The 18,052-nt window shown below is 47.8% G+C and overlaps 5 protein-coding genes across 5 annotated transcripts; 3 read left to right on the forward strand and 2 right to left on the reverse strand.

Moving 5' to 3' along the window:
* Nucleotides 1-3,587: 3,587 nt before the first annotated feature.
* ARB_05803 (uncharacterized protein) lies at nt 3,588-7,400 on the forward strand (the record flags this gene model as incomplete). The annotated part of the gene is made up of 1 exon (XM_003016358.1): nt 3,588-7,400. The coding sequence occupies one exon, from the start codon at nt 3,588-3,590 to the stop codon at nt 7,398-7,400; it is 3,813 nt and encodes a 1,270-aa protein (XP_003016404.1).
* Nucleotides 7,401-8,117: 717 nt separating this feature from the next.
* Nucleotides 8,118-9,818, reverse strand: ARB_05804 (uncharacterized protein; the record flags this gene model as incomplete). The annotated part of the gene is made up of 1 exon (XM_003016359.1): nt 8,118-9,818. One exon carries the CDS (start codon nt 9,816-9,818, stop codon nt 8,118-8,120), a length of 1,701 nt encoding a protein of 566 aa, XP_003016405.1.
* A 1,819-nt stretch (nt 9,819-11,637) lies between these two features.
* On the forward strand, nt 11,638-12,879 carry ARB_05805 (uncharacterized protein; the record flags this gene model as incomplete). The annotated part of the gene is made up of 3 exons (XM_003016360.1): nt 11,638-11,683; nt 11,747-11,808; nt 11,884-12,879. 3 exons carry the CDS (start codon nt 11,638-11,640, stop codon nt 12,877-12,879), a joined length of 1,104 nt encoding a protein of 367 aa, XP_003016406.1.
* A 766-nt stretch (nt 12,880-13,645) lies between these two features.
* On the reverse strand, nt 13,646-14,509 carry ARB_05806 (uncharacterized protein; the record flags this gene model as incomplete). The annotated part of the gene is made up of 2 exons (XM_003016361.1): nt 13,646-13,921; nt 14,066-14,509. The coding sequence occupies 2 exons, from the start codon at nt 14,507-14,509 to the stop codon at nt 13,646-13,648; spliced, it is 720 nt and encodes a 239-aa protein (XP_003016407.1).
* A 670-nt stretch (nt 14,510-15,179) lies between these two features.
* Nucleotides 15,180-17,941, forward strand: ARB_05807 (uncharacterized protein; the record flags this gene model as incomplete). Its single annotated transcript, XM_003016362.1, has 6 exons — nt 15,180-15,266; nt 15,382-16,093; nt 16,141-16,409; nt 16,576-17,102; nt 17,165-17,591; nt 17,648-17,941. 6 exons carry the CDS (start codon nt 15,180-15,182, stop codon nt 17,939-17,941), a joined length of 2,316 nt encoding a protein of 771 aa, XP_003016408.1.
* Nucleotides 17,942-18,052: the final 111 nt, after the last annotated feature.

Consider the following 18,052-nt stretch of genomic DNA (forward strand, 5'->3'; position numbering starts at 1 on the left):
TAATAACAGGCTTAATTTAGTGTCTCATTTCCGATGCTTGTTCCAGCTATGATATCGCGCCCCTCTAATTAAATTAATGACAGGGAATCATGTTTATCGTCGAGGAATAAACATTCTGTGTGTAAATAGCCGATGATAGTCATCTGGAGGGATACAGCAGTTTGCCTTTTCTGTACACGTAGTTTAGGTGGATGGAAGTCTAATCCCAAACACATTCAAGAGTGCCTTGTGCTATGTGCCCCTTTGACGTGGGCTGACTGGTGACAATGTGTTTCTGGCTTTTTGGTCGAAGCAATCTGGCTGACTTGGAGTAAATTAACCAGAACTGCCAAGGGTCAAGTATAAGTTAACCGAGGGACACAGAAGTGCATCAACGCGGCCATGGAACATGCCTAGTTATCGAGACCAGTAAATTGGTCAAACCAGAACCAAAAAAAAAGTAAACGAAAAAGGGGTTGTTGCCGCTGCACTAGTTGCACCAGCCGAAACCTCGTAGTCACTCTACTAAAATTAGGCGCACCAAAGGCGAGCCATTATTCCCATAATATGAGACGCTGATATATGCGAGACTGAATTTCTCGGTCTATTTGGCTGCCAGTTGGGGTGCTCAATTTCAGGTGCATTGCAAAAGGATACAGGGGGTGCTGCAGTCAGGTATATCGATCACATTGTGCAGCAGCCTATCCGCAGTCAAGACTGACTTGTGGCAGGGCAAGTTTACCCCTGATATCGTCTGTTGCATGATTACTTCTTTTCATTCTGACAGGGAGCACCGTGCAAGGCCACTGTGGTGGTTCCCACGTGGAAGTATAAGTTCCAGTGGATTTAGTGGACAAGTAGGAAAAGGCAGTGCGCGGGTGGCGAGAGAACCTGGAGCAGCGATAAAACATGATGCTATCCTCTTCACCAACATCATGTGTAACTAGATAATACAGGCACCCAGAGGGTTCCTAGATATATCAATACAGACGCAGTCGGGGCGGGGCATTGCCGAATGTACGGAGTACCCCGTACACCAGAGGCAGTTCTCTTTTTATGACTAATAGATAATAATCGTCAGTGGTAGTCAGAAGAAGAACACAGCAACCATGATCAAGAAGGGAAATATCGTATGGGGGGAAATAAGTACATCTTGAGCAGGTGTGTCAAAGGGGAAAGCCCACAGAGCGAAAATACCATGAGTCAATCTAGCTGGCCCGGGTTTTCCGTCTAGGCGCAGGTATCCACAAGAATTTGTTTCAAGGCCTGTGGCTTGCGCTGACGCAGGAATGGATAAGGAGATGAGTGCTGCTATGAAGAGTGATTGGCGGCAACACCCCAAGGTTCAATTCGACTGCAGAGTGTTGTACGAGACCAACAGCGACTTTTATGCACGAGCGAGTGCGTACCCCATCGTTAGTTACCAGTCATATTCCTGCGGAGAAATAAACCAATATCTGGATTTCGTATTATGTAGTTGGCCCATATTATGAAGTCGAATGTTTCGTGAGATGCGACTCAAGTCCGCACGCCCCCCCTGCGTCTTTCGATTGCTGAAAGGCTGCCACAATGGTTGCTCAGGTTCCTGCATGCGAGATCACTTACGGGCTATCCTATCCTACACTTTCCCCAGGGGACATCCTGTGTCATGTTCACCGGGATGAGAGAGGGTTTGGGAGAAAGTATGCATAGACAGAGAGTACTGACATGGACTTCGGTTGCTTACCCAAGTGACCAAAAACTACCAGGCAAATTAAGCAAGCAGATCCCACGAGGATAGCGCTCCATCTATGGGCCAGGCCCAGCCCTCGTTCCCACTAGAAAAACGGAGGATTGATTCGATATTAAACAGGTTAGCGCTGGTCGTGGGCCGGAGGACCCTGCCAGGTTCCGGATTTACCATCCAACAGTTAGACGGAGTATCCGCGGCAAAATAGGTAAGTTGCCTGAATGAGTACAATATTGCATTTTATATAAAATGCAGTGCAGCCTTCCCCAGGCTCGCCGGCGAACTGCATGAGTTGCCTGCAGGACCTTGGCCCCTCTTGGCCTCGCTCCTCATATTGATGGCATCGTCCATCCTTGTATAGAAGTGCAGGATGGTCCAGGGGTCAGGTTGTTCCTGGCCGGTGGAGCTGGCTCTAAACTCGAACAGGCATAGTCAGGGGAAGCAAACAAACGTTCCGCAATCCTGAACAATAATAATCCTTATCCTCAATTCCTCCTCGTTGGCGCTAAACCACAGGTATTCTCGGACTGGCGGCGGATGGCGGACGCCCATCCAGCTTTCCATGTCCACGCCCTAGGATTTTGAGGGTTGGAAAGCCTGCTGATAATCCGTCTGCTATTGACAGCTTGGGTAACTAGCAATCAGCCCTGGTCGAAGAACAAGCTCGTACTCCAGAGTCACTAGTGTCTAGCAAGAAGTATCGTAAATCTAGTTGATACTAACGGCTCGCAGCCTCTTTTTTTTTTTTTTTTTTTTTTTCTCCTGGTCCTAGCCGTCCTTTCGGGCTGTAATTCCAGGGTTTCCCAAGAATTCAGTGGAAGCGGAGGCAAATAAGCAGCAATCAAAAGAGACGCGTCTGAAAATCTGCTGGAGCCTCTCGCTTAGACCGCCAGCTGGTGGAGTGCAGCAAATACTTCAGAGGCAAAGGCCGTATCACATTCATATTTCCCTTTCCTGAAGTCCTCTCTCTCTTTTCTTCGGCTGCATCCCGACGTCACCGTGTTGGAGGAACGGCTGTTTCTTATGCTCGTCCGGGTGAATACCAGGCATCTTGTCTTCGTCCTGGCCATCGACTTCGGCCCTCCTTGTGCATATCAGGCAGACTATCGATTCGAATATTGACGACGCCGTGTGACCCTGATCTCCCTGGCTGCTGGGCGGGCAAGCGAAAGAAACACTGCGCTTTTGCTTCTGCCTGCTTTCTTTTTAACCGTCCACGCAATAGGATGGCATACATTGAAGAATAGGTAGCACGGCCCGAGATCTTGCAGCGCTTTCGTTAAGATCAGTCTGCTTGTTCCTGACTCGCCTCAGGCACCGTTATTTCGTCACATCCACCGTCTGTTCGTTGCGCTGGCACTTGCTTCAAATCGACCGGGCCTCCTTTCCCCAGAACTCGAAGTCACTCCTTTCTCCCATCACATTCGCGTATGTAACACGCTCGTGCCGTGCGGTTGGTGTGTCTGTCTTTTCTGTGTATCTCATCGTTGACGTTGTGGCTTTTTTTTTTTTTTTTTTTAATTCTAGTCTTCGGCCAAAACGGGAAAAAAGGACCTCAACGCTCTCTTTGCTTAATTCTCGGTGCCAGCCAGAGCAACGAAATAACCGAAATATTCTGATTCTTGTCTCTCATTAACAGCGACTATCTACTCTCCGTCACACTCCTCTGCGAGGATTCCACACCGATCGTTTATCTCACCGTTCCGCTGGGCTGGAACCGATTGTCCATATACTTGAGTCTACTAGTCTTGACTCCGATCTTCTTCACAGCGCCCTATTCAATTACACCTTCTACGACCAACGGAGGAATCAGGAGACAGAAAGGAGAACGTATTAATAAAGAAAGGGTTAACCAGGACATCCACTGCTGACCGCCGCTATGAATCGCTTTCGAAAGAGCAAGAAACGTGGCGATGGGCCTGAACCATCAGACGTCCCTCCGGTCCCTATATTCTCCAAGCAGTTCTTCAAGAAGAAACCCGAGCCAGAACAGCCGCCGAAGATAGACCTGTCAACGGCACTTCCTACAGATAATGACTTCCGGACCAGTCTGCTGATGCCCAATCTATCGGCGAGATTCAGCATGCTGCGCGAACAAGATGATCCCAACTCGAAAATCGGAAAGGCCAACGATGACAGCGTTTTATTCCCAAAGCGGGCGTCTAGATTGAACTTATTTGCCAATTCGCAGCTGGCCGACATCACTGAAGTTGGGTCTTTACACGGATCTGACCGACCCTCCCTCAACATTGGTCGGTCCTCCTATGCATCTGGCTCGACGGATGACGATTGCCATACCCCATCAAGCATCATGACTAGATCGAGGCCGGTTGAAGGCAATACGCTTTTTGGAGGGCGTCAAAAGGTTTACAAGATACCAAATACCCGGAGTGAGCCTGCTTCAGAGAATGAGGGTGGATCAGAAGGAGGTCCGCGGAGTCCGACTATGGGAGGGAAACAGCTATATCAGAATGATATTGGATCTATATTTCAACGACCAAAGGATGATGACGACTCGAAGTCGGAGCCAGATCTGCGTCCAGAGTCTACAACTCTGGTATCTCTTCCGTCTAATAGACAGGCCGAGCCATCCTCATTTTTTGTTTCTGAAAACAGAAATTCTGCTTCCACGACTTCGGCCAATTCTCAGGGCCCTACATCTAGACAGGGGTCGGTGACTGCTGAAACTTCTACGAGAAGCGCCCAGAATTCGGCTGGAATGAACCTTGAAAGAAACCCTACAAAATCACGACGATTGTACGACCGTGGTTTGGAGCTTCAGAACCAGCCTTCTGCACTTTCAAGGTTGGAGAGCATCAGCCGCCAGCGAGCCATTGCAAGTGACAACGGTCTCATCAAACGATCCTTGTCTAAAAGTGCTGTCAATCTCAACGAAAGATATCAGAAACTCTCTCCAGTCTATTCTTCCTCATCGTTTAGACCAACCAGCCCTCCGCCGTCATCAACTTCCTCTGTTGTAGGGAACTCAGAACCCAAGAGGTTATCGCCTGTCAGCACAACCAACTCAGCCCAGGGACTCGCAATGGGATCTCCACTAAGCCCTCCCGCGAGCGAGACAGAAGAAGGATCTGCATTCGCAGCTGCAATTCAACCAGAGGACCGAGGGAAAGCCACAGCCACAGGCTTATTCAATAAGCCTCTCTCGAAGTATGATGAAAGCCAATTTTCTCAACGCCAGATTCAGATCCATGAGAATAGGAGCAACTCATCATTGCAACGACCAGGCTTGCCTCGAGGAGGCTCTGACGTTACAGATTCTAGACGACCAAGGGACATATCTATTACTAGTCATCAATCGAAACCAGAATCCCCAGGATTGTCTACTAGTCAGAACTCCCCGCTCTCAACGACCCATAGCATAGATTTCCGCCCAGCACCTGCGCAATCCGAGAAACCACGACTTCCGATTAACCCTTCCACGTTTTTGGCAGACTTCAGTGGAAGCGACTCGGGAAGTGAGGTAGAAGAAGATGTATCGAATGCTCGTGTCTCTCCTCTTTTCCATCCTCATGAAAGTGTTGGGTCTCCTCTAAAGGTTAGCATGGAATCTGGTGACTCTGTTACTCCGGTTTCTTCTAACAAACCATCTCATCCTGCCCTTGGAGAATTCTATTCGGAATCCCGAGACTTAAACACAATCAAGGAGGATGAACCTGTTGCCGACCCCATTCCAACTGTTCAAGAACCACCCCAACAAATAGAATCTGAATCGCCTGTTCTAGGTCCAACTGGACTAAGTAGTCTGGTTCGGGCTCACCTAAGGCAGGATAGTGACAAGTCCACAATATACCCTCCACCGTCACCAATCTCCATGGATCGGCTGCCAGAAAATTCTCACCCAAGTAACCCTCATGTCCATGGAACGAGATCCTCAGACCTTGCGGTTAGCATTCATAGCAACCCATGGGAATATGATGACTGGGCTAGGCCGACTTACCACCCTGCTGAGCCTGCCGAACGTTTCAGTCAGCCGGAATCAGATTTTTCAAGCATGTCTTTACGTGCAAAACAAATGCTCGGCCAAGCAACCGCTCTTAGCAATAAGGGCAACGAGAAAGAAAGAAACACTAACACCGAAAATCAGGAAGAGCGAGCCCCCGCTACCTCCGTCCCTACCCCTCCTAAACCATCCCCTACCGCTTCCCAGCCCTCTTGGGAAGAAGATATTAAGTTCGGTCATCGTCGCGGCGGAAGCACAGAAACCCAGATGGAAAGGGAAGAGTTCGCTAATGAGTTAGCTGAAAGGCGGCGGAAAGTTCAGGAAAAGCTCAGGAATTTTGCAGAGAATGAAAGCAGATCTACCAGCCCGGCATCCAGTTATCGTTTCCCAGACAATGGAAACAGTACTCAAAACCCCAGCAAGGCTGGCAATGCCTTTGCAATTCTCAAGGCCAAAACGTCCAGAAACCAGAACAACCAATCAAAACAGGATCACCCATTGGCTAAGTCGTCGAAACTCCTAGGGTTGGACAAGCCACATTTCAACTCTTCAGCTCCGAATCTGCAGCAGAGCAATGATATGTGGCGGGAGGAGGATGAAAGGATGAGGCGTTTGGTCCGAAAATCTAGAGCCGAATCGCCAATGGGAGGGAATCGGCAAATTGGCTTGGGACGGCAACCTCAGCCCCCGCAATCAACCACTCCCCAATCACGCCGGAGTGAGGAAGATACTAGGAATTCTACTCGGGATAGTGCGTCATCAACCTGGAGGAGTGGACCTAGGGATAGATCTGACTCCGATACCTCTGGCCGTTCAAAGAGTAGGCCTAGATACCGTGAAGATCTGGGAGCTGTTAGAGAAAGCGCTGAGCAGCCACGGATGGGTAGGCCATCTATCGAAGACAAGGCATCTAGGAGCTCATCAAGCCGGCCTTCTACGGAGTCGACCGACCGTAGAACAAGAGATCGCTCGGCATCTACAGGTAGATATAGGAGTAACTCTCGATCAGTGGCTCCGAACTACATTGACCTCCAATCTCTCCCTGGGCCAAGTCCTACGCTTCAGCATCCTGCTATGACGCATTCGTCGAGACCGTCTCCTTCCCCGAACTCCCACCCCTACTCAACTAATGCTACTCCTCCTATACTTGAAACCTCATCCGCATCATCTACCCCAGCTGCGGGAGGATATGGGGGACCCCCCATGCAATACCCCCTCCCACAGCGAAACCCTCCTGTTCCTGGCTCCGTTGCCACACAACAGAGTTTAGGTTCCCATAAGAGAGTGGTAGACAAGTCCCAAATATCCGAGCCTACTTTCGTTTCAACTACATCAAATGTTCCCACCGTTGGATTGCCTGCAGGAGCTAGCCTCGCCAATGGAGCTCCTACACCTCCAATTCCTCCGATGAACCCCCGGAGAAGGCGGCAGACAACCACACACAACATCCTTGGCGCATTCAAGGGATCCTCGCCTTCTGATAGATCTGATCAATATCATCACCACAGTCCTAAGCATCACAACCAGAATCACCCTAATTCATCTCGGAGATCAGAGGAACACAGCACGTTTTCAGACGATGAGAAACGTCCTCGGGCTCGGCAGAGACTCAGAAAGATTTCAAGCGAAGGAGGGAACCTTAACGCTAAGGCTAGACATCATTTAATGAATGGGAACCAGCCAGCCTTACCACCTCCCCCAAGACATAACCGAGTCGAGGGTCTACTGTGAAGATTTACCTTTCAACTTTCCCTCGCTATAATACCTCTATTTTGTAACATTCAGCCGTCATTTCCCCAGCCTCCAATACTTTCAATGGTCTCCAGACTAACTCCATGACACCTTCGGGAAGATCAACCTAGGCTTTTCTTCAAAAATCTGTGTACAAAATTTCATTCTTCTTCTAGTGTACATGTTTTACTTATACCTTTTACCTTTCTATCCATTTGATGTACGACGTGTCCGTTTGTTCGTTTTTCCCTTTCCCCTTTCTTAATTTATATTTCAGGCTTTAAGATTCTTGTTATCCGAAACCGATTGGCTGTCTAGCCACTATGTCAAATACCCCCCTTTTATTCCCCTCTGACTAACGAGACCCCTTTAAATCTAGAATGTTCCATAGTTATAGCTTCCTTGTTTGCTTAGTCTGATATGGTAGTCTCTATTTATTCTTAGTCTGGAGAGTTACAATTACAACGAAATCATACCAAAGACGCACAAATAGGATAACTGCAGCTGGAATATCTTATTGGAAACAAGAATCCAGGAGGAAATGGATAATGGACAGAACTCTAAATGTAAATTCTTTGAGAATCGAGAGTGAAGAAACATTATAGCAGCAGTACTGCTCCCAGCCTGTAAGCAGCACGAAGAGATATTCCTCGTCGTACTTCGTGAACAGTTGGAGAGCATATAAAAAAATAAAGAGGTATTTGTAAAAGGTTAACTTCAAAGGCTCTTCGATCGTCTTAAACGGGAAGACGCAAGCAGCGCTGCACGAATCTCTGAACCAGTCCAGCCGCGGCCTATAATAGCACCCAGGGGCTGCTCTGCTTTGAATAAAGCTTGTTCCTCCCATCCAAGAACCTCGTGTTCGGAATCAAGTTGGCTAGGTAATGGCCCTTTTCCAGCAAGTTTTCTTAGCATCTGCATTCGGTGCGCTTCACGTTCCTGAATAACTTCGACAACTAGTTCTTCATTAAGTTTTCCCTGAAAACGCATGTACTTGAATACTTTGCGTAATTGGTTAAAGGGGAGAGAGACAAAAAGTAGGGATATATTGGTTGGATTGCCAGTGTGGTGGAGAGATGATGTAGATGAGCTGTTGGGTCTCTCGAATTTGAATCCCACCGGGATATTGTCCACGACGAAACGGAGTGAAATGTTCAGGACTCTTCTAGCTAAGGCTGTAAGAGTGGTGGTATCTTGAGAGATTTCGCATGAGGTTGTTGAGCCGTCGCTGTCTTTCGAGTCAATCGAATAATTTCCAAGTGATTTGTTCTGGGTATCCTGGTCGATGACGGTGAGCTCGAAGGGTATTGGACATGTTCCAAAGGACAAAGCTGTGTCCAGGTTTTCCCAAGACAATACACTAGAAAGCAGGCTTAACGCATGTTCCACGATCTGGCTTTCCATAAAAAATACACCGGCTGTCGCAAAACATAGGACAAAGTTCATCCGCGAAATACTTGTAGCCGAAGCTACAACATCGTTGCAAAGCTGATTCTGGACAGACTGGCTCACGCAAAGGGGTATGTGAAAGAATAACTGATCTTGGCTGATCAGGGGCTGTTCATAGAAGTGAAGCAGAGCCGAGACAAATGCAGACGGGTAGGTGAAAGCTCTTCCAGCCGAGATGTAGATTTGGGCAGACTGTCTATCCTCAAGCTGGAGAAGAACAGAGGATAAACGCTGGTTTTTCGATGCAACGATTCTATGAACAGAGTGAGAGATCGAGGCGAAGGCACCAGAGCAAGAATAAAAAGTGAGGCTGATGTCGGAATGCATATCTGGTGCATTAGACTGGTGAGAGGGAGTCGACACTTCCTGTATTTTATTCAAGCTGTATGAATGTGCGTGATCAGTGGAAATGACTCGGTGACGGCTGCGTGTGGTCGACAAGTGAGGAGAGAAAGGAGGGGGAAGATGGCAGCTACGGAATGGAGTATTTGTAGGATCCTCGCTTGGACTGTAGCTGTTAGGAGGGGAGGGATGTCCCAAGCGAGAAATTCTCTGGCTAAATGGCGTGCTCTGATGTGTGAGTGAATACTGGCCAGAGGTAGGAAACCATGGAACATGGTGGTCGACATGGTAGGGCCGCGAGATATCGAGAGAATGACGGTGAAGGCCACCTCCGCCACCACCAGGAAAGGAAGAATAGGGAACCAGCAGAGGAGCCCGGTTCGCCTTGTTTGGCCGCAGATTCTCCTTATCCATGGCTGGCTGGCGTGGTGCCTCAGCGGGCCTCTCTAGGCCGCCAAACGCTGCACGAAGAGGCTCAGCCTCGTGGGTCTTCAAGACCCCCAACCCCTCTTTGGCAGGTTCCGCGCCCTCCATCTCCAGGGCCTCCTCGACCCGACGCGCCTTCTCCTGCTTATTCCTCCTCCACAGGCTCCTGGAGATGGACTGGCGCTTCCCCTTTGCCCCCATCTTTGGCCTAACAGCAGGTTGAACTGCTGTTTCTAGAGGACTTTATCCTCTGACCTATAGAATGGTCAGATAGTATTCTGTAAACCAGCCACATAGTTAGAAAACACACAAGACGCGATTTTGAACATGATTGGGGGAATTTGGACTCGCCCTGCTAAAGGGAGAGGGGCTATAGGAAACTTAGGGGGTATATATAGTCGGCTGACGCGAGTCATACATGTCCTTTAACCCATAATGGGGGTATAGTAGAGCCCGCCAACTCAAGGGAATCGTATGTAACTGGAATAGTAACGATAAAGGCGATAATTACCGCCCGTTGAGGCGTAAAGAATGGCCATGGTTCGAGGGAGAAGAATCGGGAGAACCGTGGGTCCCTTCGTCTTCCTCTCCCTCTATCCACCCACCCACCCTCGGCCAGGCAAAGTTGCCTTTGCCTGACCTCCTCTCCAGACTCTGAACAAAGATGCAGAAAAGGAAGAAGAAAAAAAAGAAGATGACTTACTCTCTTTATAGCAGGGCTGTGAATGAGTCTTTCAACTGCCCTTTCATGGAGGTGTGATAGCCGGAGCTTCTGATAATCCGAAAGCTCAACCTCTGACCACGTGATGGAAAGTTTTCATCACGTGAAAAATTTTCACAGTAGAAAAGTTGCAAGTGAAGACACTAGTCCCAGATAGGAAGTGACATGCTGACTCAGCATAAATAAAGTCGAGACAGTAAAGAAAGTGGGACAAGGGCTTTTTGATAGGAAGGGGAAGATAGAGGCATAGAAAAAGGCAGAGGATGATATGGAAGAGAAAGACCTAGGATAGGCTCATAATCCCTTGAGTAGGGGGTTTTAGACTATAGAAGCACAGCTTATAAAAGAGTAACTTCTATTTTCACGGAAGGAGAAATAAAAGGATGAAGAGGACTAGTGGAGAGTCACTCATATGGTATAAGTGAATAAAGGGAGTTATAGTAAAATATAGGACTAAAGGAATTATAGAATATCTAGATAATGTATCTAAATGAATTATCCTGCTTCATATCACAAGGCACTATTAAGTAATAGTAACCTATATCATCAATACATATAGGGTAGAGAGAGGACAATAGGTTTCATTATTGTCGCTCTTAACTGCTTATAATATATATGGCCCCAAGACAGTGGTTAAGATTGGAAAGCCCATTAAATTAGGTTCTTCTGATGCAGCATTACAGCAGGCAATGTCCATGATATAGAAGCGTAGACTATATTATGGTTAAACCCGAGAATATCCATTGAGCAGTCCTCAAGTAGCTTTCACTAGTGTTTTCAAAGGAAAATCCAATGACTCCATAAGAGTCGACGTGTTTTGAAAACACTGCGAGGTCGTAGGGGGTATTATCAGCCATCCGTTGGGGCAGGCCATTGGGTCTGCGCCAGTGGTTCGCTGTCCCACGCTGCCAGCGGCTGCTCCTGATAGGGGTTTCGTGGCGTACACTAATGTACTTCGTGACCTCGTAACGTTGGCCACATCCTCAGCTGGTTCAGATTCTCATCTTTCGTCGTGTTTTCGTCGTTGCTTTTTGGGTGAGAGAAGAGAAATCGGTGAAGCAGTCACGTGGTCTTATCTGCCAGCGAAGTCAACTTTATCGTCTTGGCGCGATCTTTCATAAAATTTGGGCGAAGAGCGAAAAAGGTTGACTCATAGATATAAAGATCGGACTCGCCGGTTTATTTCTTTCTTGATTTCCGTCCTCAGGGTTTTCTGAGGTAGATAGCTTGGATACCTCCGGCAGTTACTCCATTGCTTCTTTATTTTCATCAGTGCGTGTCTCAGGATCATCGAGCACCATGCCGTTCGCTAAGCCCACAGTCGAGGATAACGATGATAGCAGAGGTATGTGCCCTGTTTCTCCTGCGTAAAATTGGTATCGCCAGTCAAGCAAGGGCTGATATAAAGCTTCAGTGTTGGGATATGACCCGTTGCTCTCGCCTCAATTCCTTCAGACGGAAGTGCCAGTTGTAAGTCCGGCCCCGCAATGTACGTCGCTGGTAACAAGCAAATTTCCTAACACCTGCCATATTTGTATGCATTAGTCTACCTCTGCGGTAGAAACTGTCCGATCAAGCCGTAAGGAGGTTATTGAGGTCATTGAACAGCGTGATGACCGCCTTCTCGTCGTCTGTGGCCCATGCTCAATTCACGACCCTGCTACAGCGCTCGAGTACGCTGAACGCCTAAAAGCACTGTCCGATAAACTGAAGGGAGATCTCTGCATCATCATGCGAGCATACTTGGAGAAGCCTCGAACGACTGTTGGGTGGAAGGGACTGATCAATGATCCCGACATCGATGAATCCTACAACATCAATAAGGGACTTCGTATCTCCCGAAAACTCTATGCTGATCTTAACGGTATGGGTATGCCAATTGCAAGCGAGATGTTGGATACAATCTCGCCTCAGTATCTGGCCGATTTGATCTCTCTGGGTGCCATTGGTGCCCGTACCACTGAATCCCAGCTGCATCGTGAGCTAGCTTCGGGTCTCAGTTTCCCAATTGGGTACAAGAACGGCACAGACGGAAGTATTGGGGTTGCAATTGATGCTATTGGTGCTGCAGAGAAGCCTCATCGCTTCTTAGGAGTCACCAAGCAAGGCCTGGCCGCTATCACCAAGACAACAGGCAACGAGCATGGGTTCGTCATCCTTCGCGGTGGCACAAAGGGCACCAATTATGACGCAGAGAGTATTGCTGCTGCCCGTGAACAGCTAGCGAAGAAGAAACAGCGTGAGATCCTCATGGTTGATTGCTCGCATGGTAACTCCAAGAAGGACCATCGAAATCAGCCTCTGGTCGCTCAGTGTGTCGGCGACCAGTTGCGCAAGGGCGAGGAGGGTATCATCGGAGTCATGATTGAGTCCAATATTGCTGAAGGCAACCAGAAGGTTCCTCCAGAAGGTCCGTCCGGCCTCAAGAAGGGCGTCAGTATCACTGATGCCTGTATCAACTGGGAAACCACAGTCGATGTCCTCGAACAGCTCGCCGAAGCTGTGCGTACAAGAAGGGAAGTTCGTTCAAAGAAGGAATAGGTATGGAGGAACGTTGGGTATCTCGGGGAATTAGGGAGCAATTAATCATTCGTAGGGAAAGGGTGTCAAACAAAAATTCGTTCTCTGGCTTTGAAAATTATTTCTTGAATTCGGGGGTTGCTTCTGGTTATACCTCTAGCACGCAGGCAGCGATAGATTTGGTCCTATATGGAAGAAAAGATGAAATAGAAAAACAGCAATAATTGGTATTCTTCCGTTGGTATATATTTTCGTGGCATATTCGGCTGGTTTCTTTGGTAGTCAGGAGCCTTAGCCGGTCGCAATCCCGTCATTAGGGTGGAGGAGAATGACGCCGTATTGAGGCATCCCGTCTAAACATCGAGGGCGTTCGATCATCGTAGAAGGCTACGAGGCGTCTTCTTCAACCTCCACACTCGCTGCTCGAGATTTCAACACAAAAAACCAAGTCAAGCGAAAGCGCGACCCCTGGCCTTTTATATACGGCTGAATTGCCGCGAAACACCCGTACCCACCTACATGTGGTCCAATAGCATGCCGGCACCGGATATTTTGTCAGGGATACGCGGGCCAAGAAGCCGCCCTCAACGGTTGGCATGCATCTCTCATATTTCATCGAATAAATGGACGGAGCACGGCAGATATCAGAAGAGGCCAGAAGGGACGATAAGTGTACGGAGCACTTTGTAACTAACTATTTATGAGCGCTATCGAAATACCAATCCTTAAGACCCAAAGTTGAGATCCCCGTTGACTCCGGTTTATACATGCATTTCCAAGAAACCAGTCATTCCTTGCATAGGTCCTGTAATAGATCCAACATACGAAGCTGGAGTGCCTTTGCTTCCTCAGCAGTAATGCATCTCTCAGTGCTGTTACCTGTATTTTCGGGCTTCGAGCTGGGGTCTGGAGGTGCAGGCTGAATAAGCTCTTCTTTTATCGCAAAGAAAGGGATTCCCATTGCCTTGAGCTCCGAATGAAGAGCTTTGGACATTTCCACAGATGCCTTGTACACTTTATCGTCATAACGTTTGATCTCGAGCTCATCTTCTTCTGGTGCCTGCTACATTATCAGTTTAGATATCAATAAAACTACAACCGTACAGTTCTTACAGATTCATGCGGTTTATCTGTCACCTTGCCTCCCACGGCTCGCCTAGCTCAGTTACGTTAGTTTCGTGTCTCTATAAGCAAACAGATGAAAGACCTGGAATTCATACAGGACTTCATCAAGTTTCTTCTGGTTTCCAGCTCGAGCTTTTTGCTTCGCTAGGAGTCTCTGTCTCCCTTGCCACCAAGTCTTCTCATGTTCATGCTGTGATGCGATCAGCCGTCTAATCCTGAATTGCACGGTTTCATTCTGAGCCACGGTTTTCATCACATATTTAAGAGCGGTAGGCCATGCTGTGATTACAGACGGACTAGCAGAACTCTTATTCAAAGGGCCAGACCCACTCTCCTGGCTACTTGACGAAGAAGTTAAACTCGTATGAGTGGGCGTATGTATCCTATGTGCACTTTGGAGATGAGGATGATCTGTTGGCTGCGAATTACTGGCCGTCTGGGGTTGGCTCGGTTGTGGAGTGCTGAATGAAGAGAGGGTTTTCAAGACGGTGGCGAGATCCGGCGCGCCATTATCTGGAACCTCCATAGCCAACAGCTGCCAAATGCCAGGCGCAGTGCTTCGGGTGCTATCAATCTGATATCAAGTATGTTTCATCTCGTTCCTCGTTGATTGTGTTCCAGTAATTGTACTTTATGGGTATCAAAGCATAAAGCCACCACACAACAAAGTCTTTTCACCTTTCTCCAAAGAATTCAGGCAATGTACTCTCAGCTGTTTAGTGACCTGTACTGCTTAATGAGTAAAGAGTGATTGTTTTGATATTGAAAACGTTTGTTGGTTCGATGCCGTTTCATTCTTCAATGGGTATTATATAATCAACGCCAAGCTTGAGCTGACCTTTTGCCCTGTCAATCTTCAGCTAGTTAGTTATCTGATCTTGAAGATGTTTTTTGTCTGTTGGATTTCTTTAATTGATAAACAGCAGAACATTCACTGGGCAGGAAAGAGGTGATTTGGCTTAGAGTGACGAGTCTATATCTAGCTGATGTTAGCCTCATCTGGGATGTAGGAGACCTCGTTGCATTACCACGGGCTTCCGTGCTCTTTCCCAAGGTTAAAAACGAAAGAGCTGCTTGAGGTCGCTTTGCTCTAACCTTCGCCATCTAGTTGATGAGCTTCAGAATTTCCCGGGGCTACAGACAAGATTTTTTTTGATGTACTTTGAGACTTTACGGCTCGGCAGGCGCTGATACTCATGCAGAGTCTTGCTATTAAACGCTCCAGGGAGGAAGAAAAGGGAGACGAAGCCTCAGAGGATGATGAGCTGACGTTAAGGCGAAAAGTATGTGCCCACCAAGTCTCATTTGGCCTAATACCCATACCTTCTTTGCTAACTTGCAATTCAGAGAGTTAAACCCCTATGCCTCCGACCTTTATCCCAGCAAACGCAACCCCAGGGCTCCGCAGCCTTACCTCTTACTCCCGCGAGAACGGAAGACCAATGGAATGATAGTGACGCGGCTGAGATTTGGGATGGCCAGCCGACACATACCCATACTTTTCCTTCCTCCGGCAGCCATATACACCTCGACGCTGATACCGACATGAACATGATGGACTGTGCGTCTACAGAATCCTCCGCCCTGCCTGCATGGCCTCCCACTGGCCATGGTGATGGAGACAGGAGGCGTAATATTAGCAGCTCCCTCAATTCTACAGACACAAGTTTAGTGGTTACTCAAGCTTGCCATAAGTCTTCCTCTGTCAATGCACCCGTGGTTTCCTCGTCTCCTAGTGATCTACACCCTCCGGCATCTGCTATCACGCATCTCGAAGCCTCCAGCTTTCCCAGTCCCATAAGTGAATTTCAAGCCGAGACGAAGAAATATACCAGCAAATTTACATTACATCCCTTCCAAACTTGCTCCCACCTTGATGATCCGAGCATGCCTTCAAATACATCTCTGTCCAATTCTGTATCTTCGAAATCCACCCACAAATTCGGCGGGCCACAAGGAAATAGTCCAACTTTACAGCCTCCTACAAACCCAGAAGCTGACTCTTTTCGGAAATGCCCCGATCTCACGGTCAACCATACCGCTACGTTGATGGCAAAACCGCCTAAAAAACCTACTATAGCTATGGGGTTCCGAGCTGACTGCGACAAATGTCAGCGCAGAGAACCTGGCCACTATAGCCACATCGTCTATTCCTAGCGTACTTCCGACAACAGAACTCAACATACACCCCTTTGGCTTTGCATTACACCCAAAATTCCTGGGTGAATAGGCCGTTCGAAGCGTCTAGATACAACCCAATTGTTTCTGCATTCTTCAACTTATTGAATTTTGCTTTTGCCTTTCTGCTACAAAGATACCCCCGTTTCCCTCCTATTCCGCTTATTCACCAACGACCTTTCTATGTGTTTGGTGTTGGTTTCTTTACAACAAAGAGGGCTGGCTCCTTGGTTTCTTTATGTCTTAATGTAACTTGGGGTCGTAGACTGTACGTTAGGGATAGCTCTTGTACTTAGAATTGATTAAATTAATCCCATAGTTGTTGATGCAAGCTCTACTCTTATTACACGACCAAAATAAACTTTCTCCACATATACTCACGTGATAGATCTTGGCATAAAAGTCCTTTTTCAGTTCTCGATTGATTTAATTCACAAAGATGAAATGCAAGCAGTTATTGCGAGACAAGGAGCTGCTATAATGCCGTCATCAAGGTCTCTATTGCGGTCATTAGAGGCTCTACCCTCACAACTAAATAGTTCTCGCTATGTCTGCACGAATTGTCGCTGGCAATCGTTCCCACGAGCCCGAAATCTGATCTCCACGCCATCTCGTCGATACAACTCGTCCGGCAATCTTCCATTCACCGAAAAGGTACGGCGAAAGCTGTGGGGCACAGACAATCCTCCAGGTTTAAAGGACCCTTATGGAGGAGAAAGCATACTTGAGAGAAGAGCTCGTGAGCTCCGGGAAGCCAGGGAAGCCAGGGCGGATGAATCGCAAGAAGTCCCGGAAGGATCTCTCGAGGCTATGGCAGAGGAAACGAATGCCGAGGCCATGGAAGATTACACTCCCGCGATTAATTGGGATGGACTAGAGCATGTCGGATCATTGGGTGAATGGTGGGAGAAACCACCAACTGAGATGGATAAATTTGATGCGTGAGTTGTGAATATTTGACTTTTTTGCGATCCACACAGGCTAAAGGAACTTTTGCGTACAGATTCATGCGGAGGGAAAAGATTACGGACAATAATGATATACTGGCTATCTTGCATCAGGCCCTGGTTGAATTGAGTGTCTTGAAGGAGCTTAACAAGCCCTTGGGAGCTTCTTGCGACATCCTCGAGCATGAGCCCCAGATTCTGTCTCTAATCAACAAAGTTGAGATAGTCCCCTCGAAGGAACAATCCGGAGCTGCATTGGCATTCCCAAGTGAAGATGCAAAAGCCAAGGTGTATGAATTCTTCCGTGAATTTGACTCCATCCCGGCTGAGGAACCCGTTGCTTCTGAAGAACTTCCTTCCACAGAACCCGAGATGGATGCCAACTCCGAAGTAGTATCTGAAACCTCATCATTCGAGCTTAGCCCTCCAGCTAGCACAGAGTTCCTGAACATTTCTCTCATGTCCCCAGACATGAAGTTTGCGGTAGGTTTCCATAGAACGACTATCCTATTGCTTTTACTAACGTAATGATGTTTTAGTACTTGAAAAGAGTTAGCCAGTTGACCGGCCACTTCATTCCGGACCAGGAGCTTGCATCCATATCCAGCGTATCTTCCGTGCAAGACTTCCTTATCCGCGCTTCGACCCCCAAACCTACGAAGCTTGCGGAGCAGCTTATTGTTGAGGGAACCTTCGATGGTATCCCTAATGTCAAGATCTATGACAGAAGACAAACCCCCATTGACAGCGAAATCGAAACAGGTCAATGGAAAGTCATTGAGGAAGAGCTTACGAAAAGAGGACTTCCAATCACAGGCCGCAAAGTTGCATGATTATTATATATTTGGGACAAGTGAATGTCGGGCCTCCTGGAGCAATCTTTGGCAGCAGTTTGATATTGCATGTAAAATAGGACCTTTTTCTTCGTCAACACGGATTAATTT

The sequence above is a fragment of the Trichophyton benhamiae genome (assembly GCF_000151125.1).
Source record: "Trichophyton benhamiae CBS 112371 chromosome Unknown contig01145.0, whole genome shotgun sequence".
Lineage (NCBI taxonomy): Eukaryota > Fungi > Ascomycota > Eurotiomycetes > Onygenales > Arthrodermataceae > Trichophyton > Trichophyton benhamiae.